General features: G+C 42.6%; 1 protein-coding gene across 2 annotated transcripts in view; it reads left to right on the top strand.

Annotated features, from left to right (window-relative positions):
• PARD3B (par-3 family cell polarity regulator beta) overlaps window positions 1–14,408 on the top strand; it is a 2,175,158-nt gene that overhangs the window by 1,982,830 nt on the left and 177,920 nt on the right. For both annotated transcript variants that reach the window (XM_030209894.1, XM_030209893.1), the window contains one exon: window positions 13,976–14,055. In XM_030209894.1, coding sequence (XP_030065754.1) covers window positions 13,976–14,055 — 80 coding nt within the window. The remainder of the gene's footprint in view (window positions 1–13,975; window positions 14,056–14,408) is intronic.

Here is a 14,408-nt window from a genome sequence, read left to right as displayed (position 1 = left end):
ATTTCTAACCTTCCTCATGATCAAGGATACCCCACGAGGTGAGATTTTGCGTGGAGCCCCAGATCTTTGTCGATTGACAGTCATTTTGTACTTCTTCCATTTTCTTACTATGGCACCAACAGTTGTCTCCTTCTCGCCCAGCGTCTTACTGATGGTTTTGTAGCCCATTCCAGCCTTGTGCAGGTGTATGATCTTGTCCCTGACATCCTTAGACAGCTCCTTGCTCTTGGCCATTTTGTAGAGGTTAGAGTCTGACTGATTCACTGAGTCTGTGGACAGGTGTCTTTCATACAGGTGACCATTGCCGACAGCTGTCTGTCATGCAGGTAACGAGTTGATTTGGAGCATCTACCTGGTCTGTAGGGGCCAGATCTCTTACTGATTGGTGGGGGATCAAATACTTATTTCCCTCTGCAGAATGCAAATAAATTCATATACTTTCCACAATGTGATTTTCCGGATTTAATTTGTGATGTGCTATCTCTCACTGTTACCAATAACCTACCCTTCAATTATGGGCTGCTCATGTCTTTGTCAGTGGGCAAACTTACAAAATCAGCAAGGGATCAAATACTTATTTCCCCCACTGTATGTTAGCTGCACCGCTTGTCGGTTATTGAACCAGCTGCTCCATGAAGCAGTCATTTATTTCATTTAGGAACTTTATCTCCCTTGCATTTTGTGACGTGGCATTTATTTAGTCATTATTGGGATAATTAAAATAAACCACAGACTAGAGAAAAGGCTGTAAATCAGAAAAAACAAACAACCCTAAAATTGTTTAGGAAGATGAGCAAAAAATGTAAGGGCTCCATTTACTAAGCAGTGGTAAGCGCAATGCAGGCTTACCGCTCGCTAAACAGGAAGTACCGCCAGGCTACCGCAGCATCCCGAGGTACTTCCCATCTGTAGCGCGCTGTCAAATCCAGCACTACAGGGTTTAGGTTACTGCCAGGTTAGCACAAGAGCCCTCAGTGGCTGGTGGTAAGGGCTCCCCCCTGAAATGGCCACGCAGCAACTGCTTTACTTGCCGCATGGCCATTTCCTGCAGGAAAGAAAGACTTCCCTTTTATCTGCAGCAATAAAAGTGGGCCTCGGCGCATGTGAAAAACAAAGAACAATGCCAGCACAGGCCCCCTTTTGGTAAAAGGGGCCCTAAATAACCAACAAAGGATAATCATAAAAAAAAAATAAAAAGGGAAGAAAAGGGACCTCACTCAATCATCAGTCATAAAAAAAATCCACCCAAATAAATACATACTGCTCACAAAACTCTTTCAGTTAAAAAATGAATCAAATAAAAAAAAAATAGAAAAGTAAATATGCATATTCCAGCACCAAGGAGTCCTTTTACAAAGGTGCGCTAAAAAATGTCCTGAGTTAGTGTAGGCGCAGGTTTTGGGCATGCGCAGAATCATTTTTCAGCGTATGTGTAAAAAAGGCCTCTTTTTTTGCCAATAATGGACGTGCGGCAAAATCAAAATTGCCGCACGTCCATTTTGGGTCTGAGACCTTACCGCCAGCCATAGACCTAGCAGTAAAGAATTTGGGCGGTAATGCGCTATGCACGTCAGGAGCCACTTAGCACGCATCCGCTACGCTCGCCAGAAAATAAAAAATATTTTTCCAGATGCGCATAGTGGACGCACGCTAAAATTGAAATTACCGCAACAGCCACATGGTAACCGGGCGGTAACTCCAATTTGGCGTGCGTTGGGCGCACATAGGCGCCTACGCAGCTTAGTAAAAGGGCCCCAAATAAGAGAATATATCAGGATCCCCATTCCCCACACTGCAAATGTTATCATAAACAGTGATGCCAATATTTAGCTCAGTCCATGATTCAGTTGCAGTGGTAGACCCTTGAAAGACCACCTGTTGTTATAGTGTTGCCAAATTTGCTAACTTCCTAAAATTCTGTTAATATCTCATAATCTGTCTGGCATGGCAGATGGTAGTACAGCCCTATCAGTATTCTCTTTCCTTTCACACATGGAATTTCTGTCCATAAGGATTCCACATTATTATCTGTTTCCTGCTGAATTTTTATTCTTTTAGACTCAATTGCCTCTTTAATATGTATAGGGCCATCATCATATCATTGCAATATAATATATACCCAGGCAGCAAACAAACCCTTCAGTGAGAACACACTTTGCTATATATCACTTCATTACGGCTTTTAGTTTGTAAACTATGGTCTATTTGTAGTGTAAAAGGAATTTCTGCTGATATTTAAGACCCCTGATGAAGGCTGAATAGCCAAAATACAGCCCGTGTTGGCTCTTACTATCAGTATTGTTTGTACTTCAGGACCAATAAACTTTTGTCTTGTTCCAGTATTCAGTGCCTGTATAGCTAACCAGATATTCAGAGCTGGTGCCTGGGTCTAACATAACTGGCTACAGTCAGCATATTAAAACAAAATGCTCAAATATGGACCCCTGTAGGTGAGTTTGTGAAATGGAGGAGTGGCCTAGTGGTTAGGGTGGTGGACTTTGGTCCTGGGGAACTGAGGAACTGAGTTTGATTCCCACTTCAGGCACAGGCAGCTCCTTGTAACTCTGGGCAAGTCACTTAACCCTCCATTGCCCCATGTAAGCCGCATTGAGCCTGCCATGAGTGGGAAAGCGTGGGGTACAAATGTAACAAAAAAAAAAAAAATATATAAGGCATGGCCAGCAACTTTGTATGCAATCCCAGAAACAGTTCTGTCATTGTTTTATTGTTGACTATTGGGCTCATTTTCAAAAGAGAAGGACGTCCATCTTTCGACATAAAACGGAAGAGGGACGTCCTTCTCCCAGGGACGTCCAAAACGGTATAATTGAAACCCGATTTAGGACGTCTCCAACTGCACTCTGTCGCAACGACGGCCAAAGTTCAAGGGGGCATGTCAGAGGCGTAGCGAAGGCGGGACTTGGGCATGCCTAACACTTGGACGTCCTTGACCCATAATTGAAAAAACCAAGGACATCCCTGACGAACACTTGGACGTTTTCACCCGGACCTGTTTTCCTTACGACTAAGGCACAAAAAGGTGCCTGAAATTACCAGATGACCACCGGAGAGAATCAGGGATGTCCTCCCGTTACTCCCCCAGTGGTCACTAACCTCCTCCCACCCTCAAAAAACATCTTTAAAAATATGTCGTGCCAGCCTGTATGCCAGCCTCAGATGTCATACTCAGGTCCATGACAGCGCAAGCACATCCTTGGAGCAGTTTTAGTGGGTACTGCAATGCTCTTCAGACAGGCAGACTCAGGCCCATACCCCCCCCTAGCTGTTACATTTGTGGAGGGAACAGCGAGCTCTCCAAAACCCACCACAAACCCACTGTACCCATATATAGGTGCCCCCTTCACCCGTAAGGGCCATGGTAGTGGTGTACAGTTGTGGGTAGTGGGTTTTGGGGGGCTCAACACACAAGGTAAGGGAGCTATATGTTCCTGGGCACAATTCATGAAGTCCACTGCAGTGCCCCCTAGGGTGCCCAGTTGGTGTCCTGGCATGTCAGGGGAACCAATGCACTACAAATGCTGGCTCTTCCCACGACCAAATGGCTTGCATTTGGATGTTTTTGACATGGACGTCTTTGGTTTCGAAAATTGCCGAAAGTCAGAAACGTGGATGTCTAGGGAAGACCAAATCTAGGGACATCCAAATTTAAGGATTTGGGCGTCCCTGACGATATTTTCGAAATGAAAGATGTACATCCATCTTGTTTCGAAAGTACGGGTTTCCCCTCCCCTGGAGTTCGCCGTTTTGCAAGGACATCCAAATCGCAACTTGGACGACCCTTTCGAAAATGCCCTTCTATGTAAAAAAAAAAATTTTTCAAGAAAGATTAAACCAAAAAAAGGCAAATTTTCTTGTTTAACCTTTCGGCAATATTATTGAAAAAGATAATGAATTGGCCCCAGGACCTGAGGTATCTACTGCTCACCTTTCTGTCCTATTCTTTTGATAACCTTGGAACCCACCCCCAGGCGACTCAGTGTACATATAAGTCTCTAATGAGAAACCATAGCAAAGGCTTTGTTGACATTCAGGTAAGTACACCACATCTAAAATGTGTCCTCTGTCATATCCTCTAGTCACCCAATTGAAGAAAACAGATTAATTTGGCACAACCTGCTTCTAGTAAAACTATGTTGCTTGGTATACTGCATCCCACTGGACTGTAAAAAGCTCACTTTCCTTTCCTTCAGCAGCGTCTCCATTACTTTTTCCACTACCAAAGTGAGGCTTTCCAGCCTGTGGTTTTCTAGTTCTTTTTTGCTGGCACTTTTGTGAAAATGAACATCAGTTATCTTTTTTTCAATCACGTATAACCTCTCCTGTGTCTAGCGACCTGTTAAACAAGTCCTTCAGGGAACCCACCAGAAAGCTCCCTCAGTATCCTGGGATGTATTCCATCCATTCCCATGACTTTATCCATTTTCAGCTCTGTACATTCGTCACAAACTTCCTCTTCTGTCAGTGGTGCTGTATTTACTCCATTTTGATATGTTAATTTGCTAGTTACCCGTGCCCCCTCTCCTTGGATTTTTTAAGTGAATACCACACAGAAGTTTGTTTAATATTTCTGTTTTTTCCTCATCATGTTCCTCGTATCGGTCTTCAGCATAGAATTCCAGCCCTAATCTTTCTTTTTTCCTGGATGTAACTGAAGTCATGTCTCAGTCTTATCATCTTGGCCATTTTTCTTCTGCCTTTGCTTTTTTATTTTGTGTGGTCATTTCTCTCAGCTGATATTGCTTTCTACATTGTTCCTTTTATGATTTGTATTTTGTAAACACTAGCCCTTTTGGTTTTCCTTTTCTTTTTAGTTACTTCCGATTGCCCTATTTATAGCACCTTTCTGTTTGGTCCACTGTCTTTTCACTTCCTTTATCTCTTTGCACTCTGCCAGCTCCTCCATTTTACTAAAGTCATGCTATGTTAAGTCCAGCATTTCAAGCTTGATATGTCTAGATACTAGTTTAATTTTTATAACAAACTAAATGGTATGGTGATCACTGCTACCCAGGTGGATCCCTGTGTGGACATGAGACATGTTGTCTCCATTTCTGAGTATTATTTATTTTTTATTTATTTAGATTTTGCTCACACCTTTTTCAGTAGTAGCTCAAGGTGCGTTACATTCAGGTACACTGGATATTTCTCTGTCCCAGGAGGGCTCACAATCTAAGTTTGCACCTGAGGCAATGGAGGGTTAAGTGACTTGCCCAAGATCACGAGGAGCAGCCGTGGGATTTGAACCGGCCAACATTGCCCCTTCCCCCATTGGTTTCATCACCATTTGCCTGAATAAAGTTCCTTAAAACGCATCCAAGATCTCACTACTTATTTCATACTGTTCAAATGGGGATACTTCAGTCCACATTAGCTGAGGTGATATTCCCAACAGCAGTGCTTCCTCTTTCATTCCCAGCTTTTGGATATATGTCATTAGGTCTTTGTTTAGTTCCTGTGTCTGAGTTGGAAGTCTTGTAGACAACACCTGTGTGGATTCTGCCATCTGTTTCCAATACAGTCCATAATGTTTCCTCCTTTCTCCACAACCTCTGAATTTGTCATAAGGTGTTACTCTTCCACATTTTCGGCCCTCTCTGTCCTTCCAAAGTAGATTGCAACTTGCTATGACTTTATCCCATTCATAGGACTCATTGAACCATTCAGACGTGCAGCACTGTGCCAATTCTGAAAATCTTTTAGAGTTTACTCTATTCCAAAACTAGAACAGGTGTCTACTATCATCTCATGCCAACTTCGGTGCATTATCCTCTTTTTGGCTTATTTCTAATGGATTGTCTAGAACTGCAGAGAGTTGTCTACCTAGCATGAAATGCTGATCGCTCTGGGTGACAAATGTGAGGGCACTGCTATTTACTTCTGACCCTTGAGAGCCACGGGTTTGAGTTTTCAAGATATTCCTAATGAAAATCTACAAGATAAATTTACATACAATAAAAGTGGTATACATACACATTAGTCTCGTGTATATTTTTTAGGGTTACACTGGAATTCAATCTATTTGTGACCTTTAAGGACCATTGGAATATCAGAGAATAGTATTGCTCTAAACATTTTGGGAAGCACTTACAATCCTAGCTACCCACCCTACTTGCTATATCTTCTATAAGAAGCCAGTGGTGGCAGAAATCCATTGGGGAAGAGAGATATGAAGTGTGCTCCTCCACCCAAGGCTGAAAATGCTTGAGGAAAGAGGGCGCAGATTATGGGAAGAGCTTTATATGCCCCTTGGCTGTAGGAAAAAAGAAGTGTGAGGAGAGTGCACATTCCTTAACTACTTTGTGTTTGAATAACCTGTTGTAAGATACAGTTCAGTTAGGAGATGTTCTGAAGTCTCTTCCAGGTCAGAAGAGGAATGTCTTACCTGTAAACAGCGTAGTAAAGAAAAGAAGATTCCACTTATTGGTTTGTTTTTATTAGCTTTATTTGGCAATAAAGTTTAAATATACAGCATCAGCCATGAAGTGGCAGTTGTTAGGTTGAGATATCAAATGAACCTTTAACCTGGCTCTCATTTTGGCAGAATAGTCAGTCATGCACACCTCCTAATACAATGACTAAAATTTCAGCATACCGTTGATAAATCTGAAAAGCAGTGATTCGGTACAAGATGTACTATTAATGTAACCATTATATATAGGTGAATAAATTGTTGCAACTCTCTGCACAACCTTTCCATCATAGTGGCTTTTAAATCTCCTCAGTGAAATTGATGTATTGTGCACAAATTACAAGATTGGCAGACTCATGCTCTGATTTGTAGAATGTGGAAACTGTGTTAATTTTTTAAATGCTGTTGCCTTTTTAAGGATTTTTTGTGCCTTTTTTTTTTTGATTACACAGACATTTGCAGAAAGCATTGTGTGACTAATTGTTTTCTTTTTAATGAATTGTAAAAAATGTTTGGAAGGGCTTTAAATCTTCCTGTGCCATTAATCCATGAAAGGGAGAAAGGGTTAAACAGCCTCTTAGCATATTGCTTTACAGAAACTGCTGATTCTAGCAGTGTCTACATAGGAATACTGCAGTCTTTAATAAAAGAAGCACTGAGTGCAGTTGATGAACCTTCTGCATTTATGGAAGAAAAGACTAATAGCTTCATTTTAACAAGGCTCTTAACACTTGAGCCATCAGCAGGCACTGAGTGAGTGGAACTGGGGAAAAAAAGCTGAAAGTAGGCTAAAAGCGTTTTTCAGCTTGGGATTCTGCTCTCTCTCTGTGCACTGATGCTAGGGTTTAGCACTTGGAAAAAATACCTGGAGAACTGGTATTCTCGCTGAATGCATTAATGCATCCTTAGTTAAGTGTTCTCTGCTTCCATTCATGCCTGCTCTGATGATACAATAAAATCATAGCATTAGGGTAAGGGTCTGGACTTCAGTTGTATTGAAACTGAACTGGGAAAGTGAAAACAATGGTTGGTTGGTTGGTTGTTTTGCATTCAGGACATTTTAAAGGATCACTTCTGGTTAAGTGGCTTAAAAAAGTCAACTGAGTTAAAGTGTTCACAGAAGTATAATACTGAAATGTAGTACTGTGCACCTTTTTAAAGATAAGACTTCTTTGTGATACATATTTTCCATAATTCTTGTATTGATGCTACAAGCTATTACTTTTGCAGAGGGGAATTTAGCATTGTAGTCAGAGATGCATTTAATTGTAGATAAACAAACAATAAAAGGCCTTTGAATGGAGGCAAATTGAAATTAAAGAAACTGCCTTAGACTACAGAGGAATGTTTACAAAACCTGTAACACAAATAATACATTTCAAATCTTGTGCTGTTTTTACTTGACCACAGTTCCTCCCCAAAAGTGATAATGATATAGACAGTATAAAAGAAGGACTGACTAATAACAGAGCTTTTATCCTCTTATTCTATATCTTGGTGCCTACAATTAGTTACTAACTTAGCATGTAATTTGTAGAATAATAGGTTATGCGCATCAAAGGCATCAATAATTGGCATTAAGGCACATAAGTGCTAGGTGTTATTCTATAAAGTACGCCCCAAAGTCACTTAGCATTTAACTATGAGGGGAGTATGTGTGGGAGGAGCATGGGTGGGCCAAGAGCATATGATGTGAACTGAAGCAAAACATGAGAGACTCCTGAGAAAATTAAAAAGTCATGGGATAGGAGGCAATCTCCTTCTGTGGATTATGAAATGGTTATTGGACAGGAAACAGAGGGTAAGGTTAAATGGCCATTTTTGTCAATGGAGGAGGGTGAATAGTGGAGTGTCACAGGGATCTGTACTGGGACTGGTGCTATTTAACATATATGATCTGAAAATCAGAATGACGAGTGAGGTGATTAAATTTGCAGATGACAAAAATTATTCAAAGCTGTCAAAACACATGCAAACTGTTTAAAATTTCAGGAAGACCTTAGGAAACTGGAAGACTGGGCATCCAAATGGCAGATGAAATTTAATGTAGACAAATTCAAAGTGATGCACATTGGGAAGAATAATCCAAATCATAGTTACCTTATGCTGGGGTCCACCTTAGGAGTCAGCACTCAAAAAAAAGATCTAGGTGTCATTGTAGACAGTACGCTGAAATCTTCTGCCCAGTGTATGGCAGTAGCCAAAAAAGCAAACAGGATGCTCTGTGGTTCGACCTTATCTTGAGTACTGCGTTCAACTCTGGTCACCATATCTCAAAAAAGATATAGTGGAATTAGAAAAGGTTCAAAAAAGAGTGACCAAAATGCAGTGCTTTTTTGTAGAAAAAAAGGTGCCAGTACTCATTATGGGCGGGGTCACCACATATGGCTCCACCCCTATGGCTCCACCCCTATGATAGCCACACCCACATTACGCACACCCCTTATACCAGCCATGGCGCATATACAGTAAACAGACATCATTGAAGATATTATACTAGTATAGGAGAAAAAAATAACGTGATTTTTTTTCATTATAAATACTTTCTGTAAGCTGTTACAGCTCCAGTATACCCAGTGCAAAATAAGACAGCAGATGTAAATTCTCAAATTGGACATATTCCAAACACTAAAATGAAAATAAAATGATTTTTTTCTACCTTTGTTGTCTGGTGAGTTTTTTTTTTTTCTATCCATATTGGTCCCAGTCTCTGATTTTGCTGCTCTCTATCTGTTCTCTTAACTCCGTTTCCAGGGCTTCCTTTCCATTTATTTATTTCTTTACTTTCCTCCTTTCTTCTTCATTTCTTGCCCTACATCTATAAGTAAAAGCTGTGTCCTCCTCCGTGGAATTGACTGGAGGAGGTATAACGTGGATCCGGCTTTTGCCTATTTTCTCCATCCATGTGCAATTTTTCTCCTCTCTTCCCTTTCCCTCATCTCCATCCATGTGCATCTTCTTCTTTTTTCTTTCCTCCCCTCCATCCATGTCCAGCACTTCTCCCCTCTTCCCTCCCCTGTATTCATATAAAGCAATAATTCTCTCTCCCCTCTCCTCCATCCAGCATTTCTCCTCTCTCCCCCCAAACCCCTCCATCCATCCATGTCTCCTGCTCTCCTCTCCATCCATTTCCAGCATTTCTCCTCTCTTCCCTGCCTCCCCTCCCATCCATGTGCATCTCCTCCCTGTCTTCCCTCCCCTCCATCCATGTCCAGCGATTCTCCTCTGTCCCCTGTCCTCCCCTGCCATCCATGTCCAGCGATTCTCCTCTCTCCCCTTTCCTCCCCTCCCCTCTCATCCATGTCCAATGATTCTCCTCTCTCCCCTGCCCTCCCCTTCCATCCAGTTCCAGCGAATCTCTCTTCCCTGACCTCCCCTCCCATCCGTGTCCAGTATGTCTCTTCCTTCCCGTGCCCTCCCCTCCTATCCATGTCCAGTGATTCTTCTCTGCCCCCTGTCCTCCCCTGCCATCCATGTCCAGCAATTCTTCTCTGCCCCCTGTCCTCCCCTGCCATCCATGTCCAGATTCTCCTCTCTCCCCTGCCCTCCCCTCCCATCCATGTCCAGCGATTCTCCTCTCTCCCCTGCCCTCCCCTCCGATCCATGTCCAGTGATTCTCCTTTCTCCCCTGCCCTGCCCTCCCATCCATGCTCAGCAATTCTTTCTTCCCTGCCCTCCCATCCATGTCCAGCGATTCTCCTCTCTCCCCTGCCCTCCCCTCCCATCGATGTCCAGCAATTCTCTCTTCCCTGCCCTCACCTCCCATCCATATCCAGCAATTTTCCTCTCTCCCCTCCATGTCCAGCAATTCTCTCATCCCTGCCCTCCCCTCCCATCGATGTCCAGCAATTCTCTCTTCCGTGCCCTCCTCTGCCCTCCCATCCCATCGATATCCAGCAATTCTCTCTTCCCTCCCCTCCCATGATGTCCAGTGATTCTCCTCTCTCCCCTGCCCTCCCATCGATGTCCAGCAATTCTCTCTTCCCTCCCCTCCCATCGATGTCCAGCGATTCTCCTCTCTCCCTTGCCCTCCCCTCTCCCATGTCCAACGATTCTTCTTCACCCAGCCCATCCTCCTTCTCCCAGCCCATCCTCCTCCTCCACTGCCTGCCAGCATCGGACTCAGCAGCGCGAACGGTGCAGGCACCGATTGAGAGAGGCTGGTAGCGTTGGAGCTTCCCTCTGCGAGCCCCGCCTATGCAGAAACAGGAAGTTGAAACAACATAGGTGTGACTCGCAGAGGGAAGCTCTGACGCTGCCATCTTCTTTCAATCGCTGCCTGCACCGTTCGCGCTGCCGAGTTCGACGTAGTAGTAATCAGGGGAGTGAGAGGAAGGGTGTAGGACTTGCCGGGTGAAAAAAGGTGCCGGTACACCGTACCGGTGCATACTGGCACAAAAAAAGTCCTGCCAAAATGATAAAGGGGATGGAACTCTTCCTATATGAGGAAAAGCTAAAGAAGATAGGCCTTTTCAGCTTAGAAAAGAGACAGCTGAAGGGGGATATGATTGAGATCTACAAAATCCTGAGTAGAGTAGAACAGGTAAAAGTTAATCGATTTTTCACTCTTTCAAAAATAGCAAAGTCCAGGGGACACTCAATGAAATTACAGGAAATACTTTTAAAACAAAGAGGAGGAAATATTTTTCACTCAAAGAATAGTTAAGCTCTGGAACTCTTTGCTGGAGGATGTGGTAACAGTGGTTAGCATATCTGGGTTTAAAACTTTTTTGGACAAATTCCTGGAGGAAAAGTCCATAGTCCAGTGGTTCCCAACCCTGGTCTTGGAGGCACCCCAGCTAGTCAGGTTTTCAGTATATCCACAGTGAATAAGCATGAGATAGATCTGCTTGCAATGGAGGCAGTGCATGCAGATCTCTCTCATCAATATTCATTGTGGGTATCCTGAAAACCTGACTGGCTGGGGTGCCTCCAGGACCAGGTTTAGGAACCACTGCCATAGTATGTTATTGAGACAGACATGGGGGAAGCCACTGCTTGCCCTGGAATTGGTAACACAGAATGGGTTGGCCACTGTTGGAAGCAGGATACTGGGCTAGATGAACCACTGGTTTGACCCAGAATTGCTATTCTTATGTGAAAAATCAGGCTATTATTTAGACAAAGTTAGCTTTACATTACTAAGTTACTTTCTTTTTTTGCTACATATTTTAGTCTGGCCTGAGAAGCTCTCAGGCTAGCACCAAAAAAATAAATAAATAAAAATGTTTTTGCATACCTTTCTATCTGTTAGCACAGCTAGGTATCACTACACACAGGACTGGGAAAAACTCATCCACCTTTCTCTCAACTAGTGCAGCTGCTAACAACATAGTAGCAAACATGTTTTTTTTAAACATTTTTTTCATTGTGCCACCATCTCCTCCTAAATACAATAGATTTAATATTTACTGTGTGTTTGCTGTTTGGGGAGACAGCTGCTCACATGAAAAGAGGATTCATGATCTCTGTACGGGTGTCCTCTCCCTTCTGCCTGCTCTGACCAGCATTTGAAGATGTACAGATTGAAATTACAACCTGCTGTTCCTGTGCTTTTTCTATCAATAACAACTGTACCTGATTGTCATGGTTATTTGCTGTACCTGACCTATATCCATTACGCAGTAAAGCTAAGTATTCTATCTGATCTTTCTGAGCGCCTGGTTGGGTTATTTGAAATACAAAGGACCCATGAGCTGGTGGCGAGTATGAGATTTCCTTAATGATGCATGCAAATACTGCTGTGAATGCTACCACTGTACTGACATTTGAAGATGGGTTTCATAATGCTGGGTTTGCTTGCATAGCTGTTGCAAAGAGTATGTTATTGTTTTTGCTCTGGATATAGTACAACCCTTGCAGCCAAATAAAATTGTGTGACTCCCTGGAGGTACAGAATAGTGCTGCACCTATGGGGAGCCCACCTAGGTCAGGACCCCAAACATGGGTTTAGTGACCTCGTTTAGGGTCCTGACCCACATCTTGAGAAGCTCTGCCTTACAGACTGTTTGTCACTCATAGTGATGTGTAAATTTAATATTGGCTTGAAAGAGCAGAATAGGAGGGAAAGCTGCCTCCCTGAGTCATCTAGTTCCGGACCCTGGCCAAACTTGTGGGAAAATGGTCAATGAGTCCCCTCAGAGTGAAGGAGGCTAGAGCAACTCTAGACTTGGATAAGTGAGGCATGGTGGAACAAATGTAAGCCAAAATAAGTATCTTAAATTCAATCTGGAATTTTATTGGGAGCCAATGAAACCTCAAAATAACAGAGTTACATGGTCTCTATAATGTACATTCCCCAGTAAATGTATAGCTGCATTTTGTAGTGTTTTAAGTCTTTTTAATCTGGACGTTGGAAAACCCACATAGACCCAGGTTGCTAGGTCTGTTGGCTTCAACTGGACAATGTTTTGGATTTAAAGCTACAGAAGGAACAAAGAGTGGAGTCAACAGTCACATATGAGAACCAGATGATTCTTTATTGCCAGCATCAATTGTATAACCCAACACAGATGTGTTTCGGCATAACCATATATGCCTGCGTCAGGGGTATTATTGTCAAATTCCAGTAAAATCAATCAGTTGCTGGTTCTGAATTCTTATTATTCAGAAGAGCAAAATTAAGGTAGCGCTACAAGTGAAGGCATTTGATCTGCTGCTCAGACAGAACGCCTCACTCACAGGTTTGCCTTCTTATAGAATTACCCCTAAATTACTTCAGGAAGACAAGAGATAATTACAGATGATCCTTAGTTACAAAAAAAGGGAAGAGCGAGAAGAAGAATTAATTAGCAGCCGGGTTTGTCTAACTGGCTGGAAATATAGTAATAACTACAGACTCACAAATACTCACATACCTGGATATGTCTGGCAGGCCACTTACGCCTCATTATGACTGGAACAGTATGGTGTGTGTTAGAAGTAATGAAAAGGGCCATCAGGAAATTTCACAAGGTCCTAGGAGGCTAGATATTCTGGAAACAGCTAACCAGGTGTTCAGGTGACGTTCAGTTATTGTTGGACCTTGCAGTTGGACATGGGAGAGGAAGGTTGCTGGGCCTAAACTGCAAACAGTGTGTTGTATGACCAACTACCCAGTACTTTGGAGCATAATGAAAGAAGACAGCAGCAACTGTCTAAAGAGTGATAGCTACAAACAGCACAGTTATGGTTGGCAGTGAGGATACGCCCTATCCTGAATATTGTGGACAAGGATCACTAGGCAAATTGAATGGATTATTTGGTCTTTTCTCTGCCATCTTCTACTTTGTTACTAACCAAACATTAACCAGAAGAGATAGTAAGATTCAGTGACTAGAATTGCTTTCAAGCAGATAGGAAGACAACAGAGTTGGTAGCAGAGAACTGACAAACATAGTATCTAAGAGATCATGAATGCTGAAGACTTACTGACCAGTAAGTGGATCATTAATGCTCAAATTCTGAGTCCCTGCTTTTCCTAGACTGATTTTTGACTTGTTTACTAGAAATGACTGGAAGTAAATAATTGATCCTCTTTTTTAATTATCCTTTTTTCTTCTACAGGTATCTGGAATAGGTGCTGAAGGAAATTCTCACAGCGTCCGCTTTGAAGGGATGGAAAGGCAGTATGCGTCTTTACCAAGGTACAAATAATCATTCACTCTCAAATATGTCAATTGCAGGGCCAGTTCACTATCAGTTCATGCTCTATGTGTGGGAAAAGAGTAAGATTTGCCTTCTTGTTTTTGCTTCTGCTTCTTGGCTCACCTGGAAAAACTGATGTATTCATGACTTGTTAGTGAATTCTGGACCAAATATTGCTCCTATTGGTTGAGCATCATGAATCATATGGGGGCAGACATAAAAATCTAAATATACATGCCCTTGTTTGCGTGAGAAAGGGGAGATACAGCAGAGACAGTTAAATACAGTGATACCTCAGTTTTCGTCGATAATCCGTCCGAAAACAATCGGCGAAATCCGAAACCGACGAAAA

Source organism: Microcaecilia unicolor, chromosome 7, assembly GCF_901765095.1.
Source record: "Microcaecilia unicolor chromosome 7, aMicUni1.1, whole genome shotgun sequence".
In the NCBI taxonomy this organism is placed as follows: domain Eukaryota; kingdom Metazoa; phylum Chordata; class Amphibia; order Gymnophiona; family Siphonopidae; genus Microcaecilia; species Microcaecilia unicolor.
This window is presented reverse-complemented; position numbering and strand designations above follow the sequence as displayed.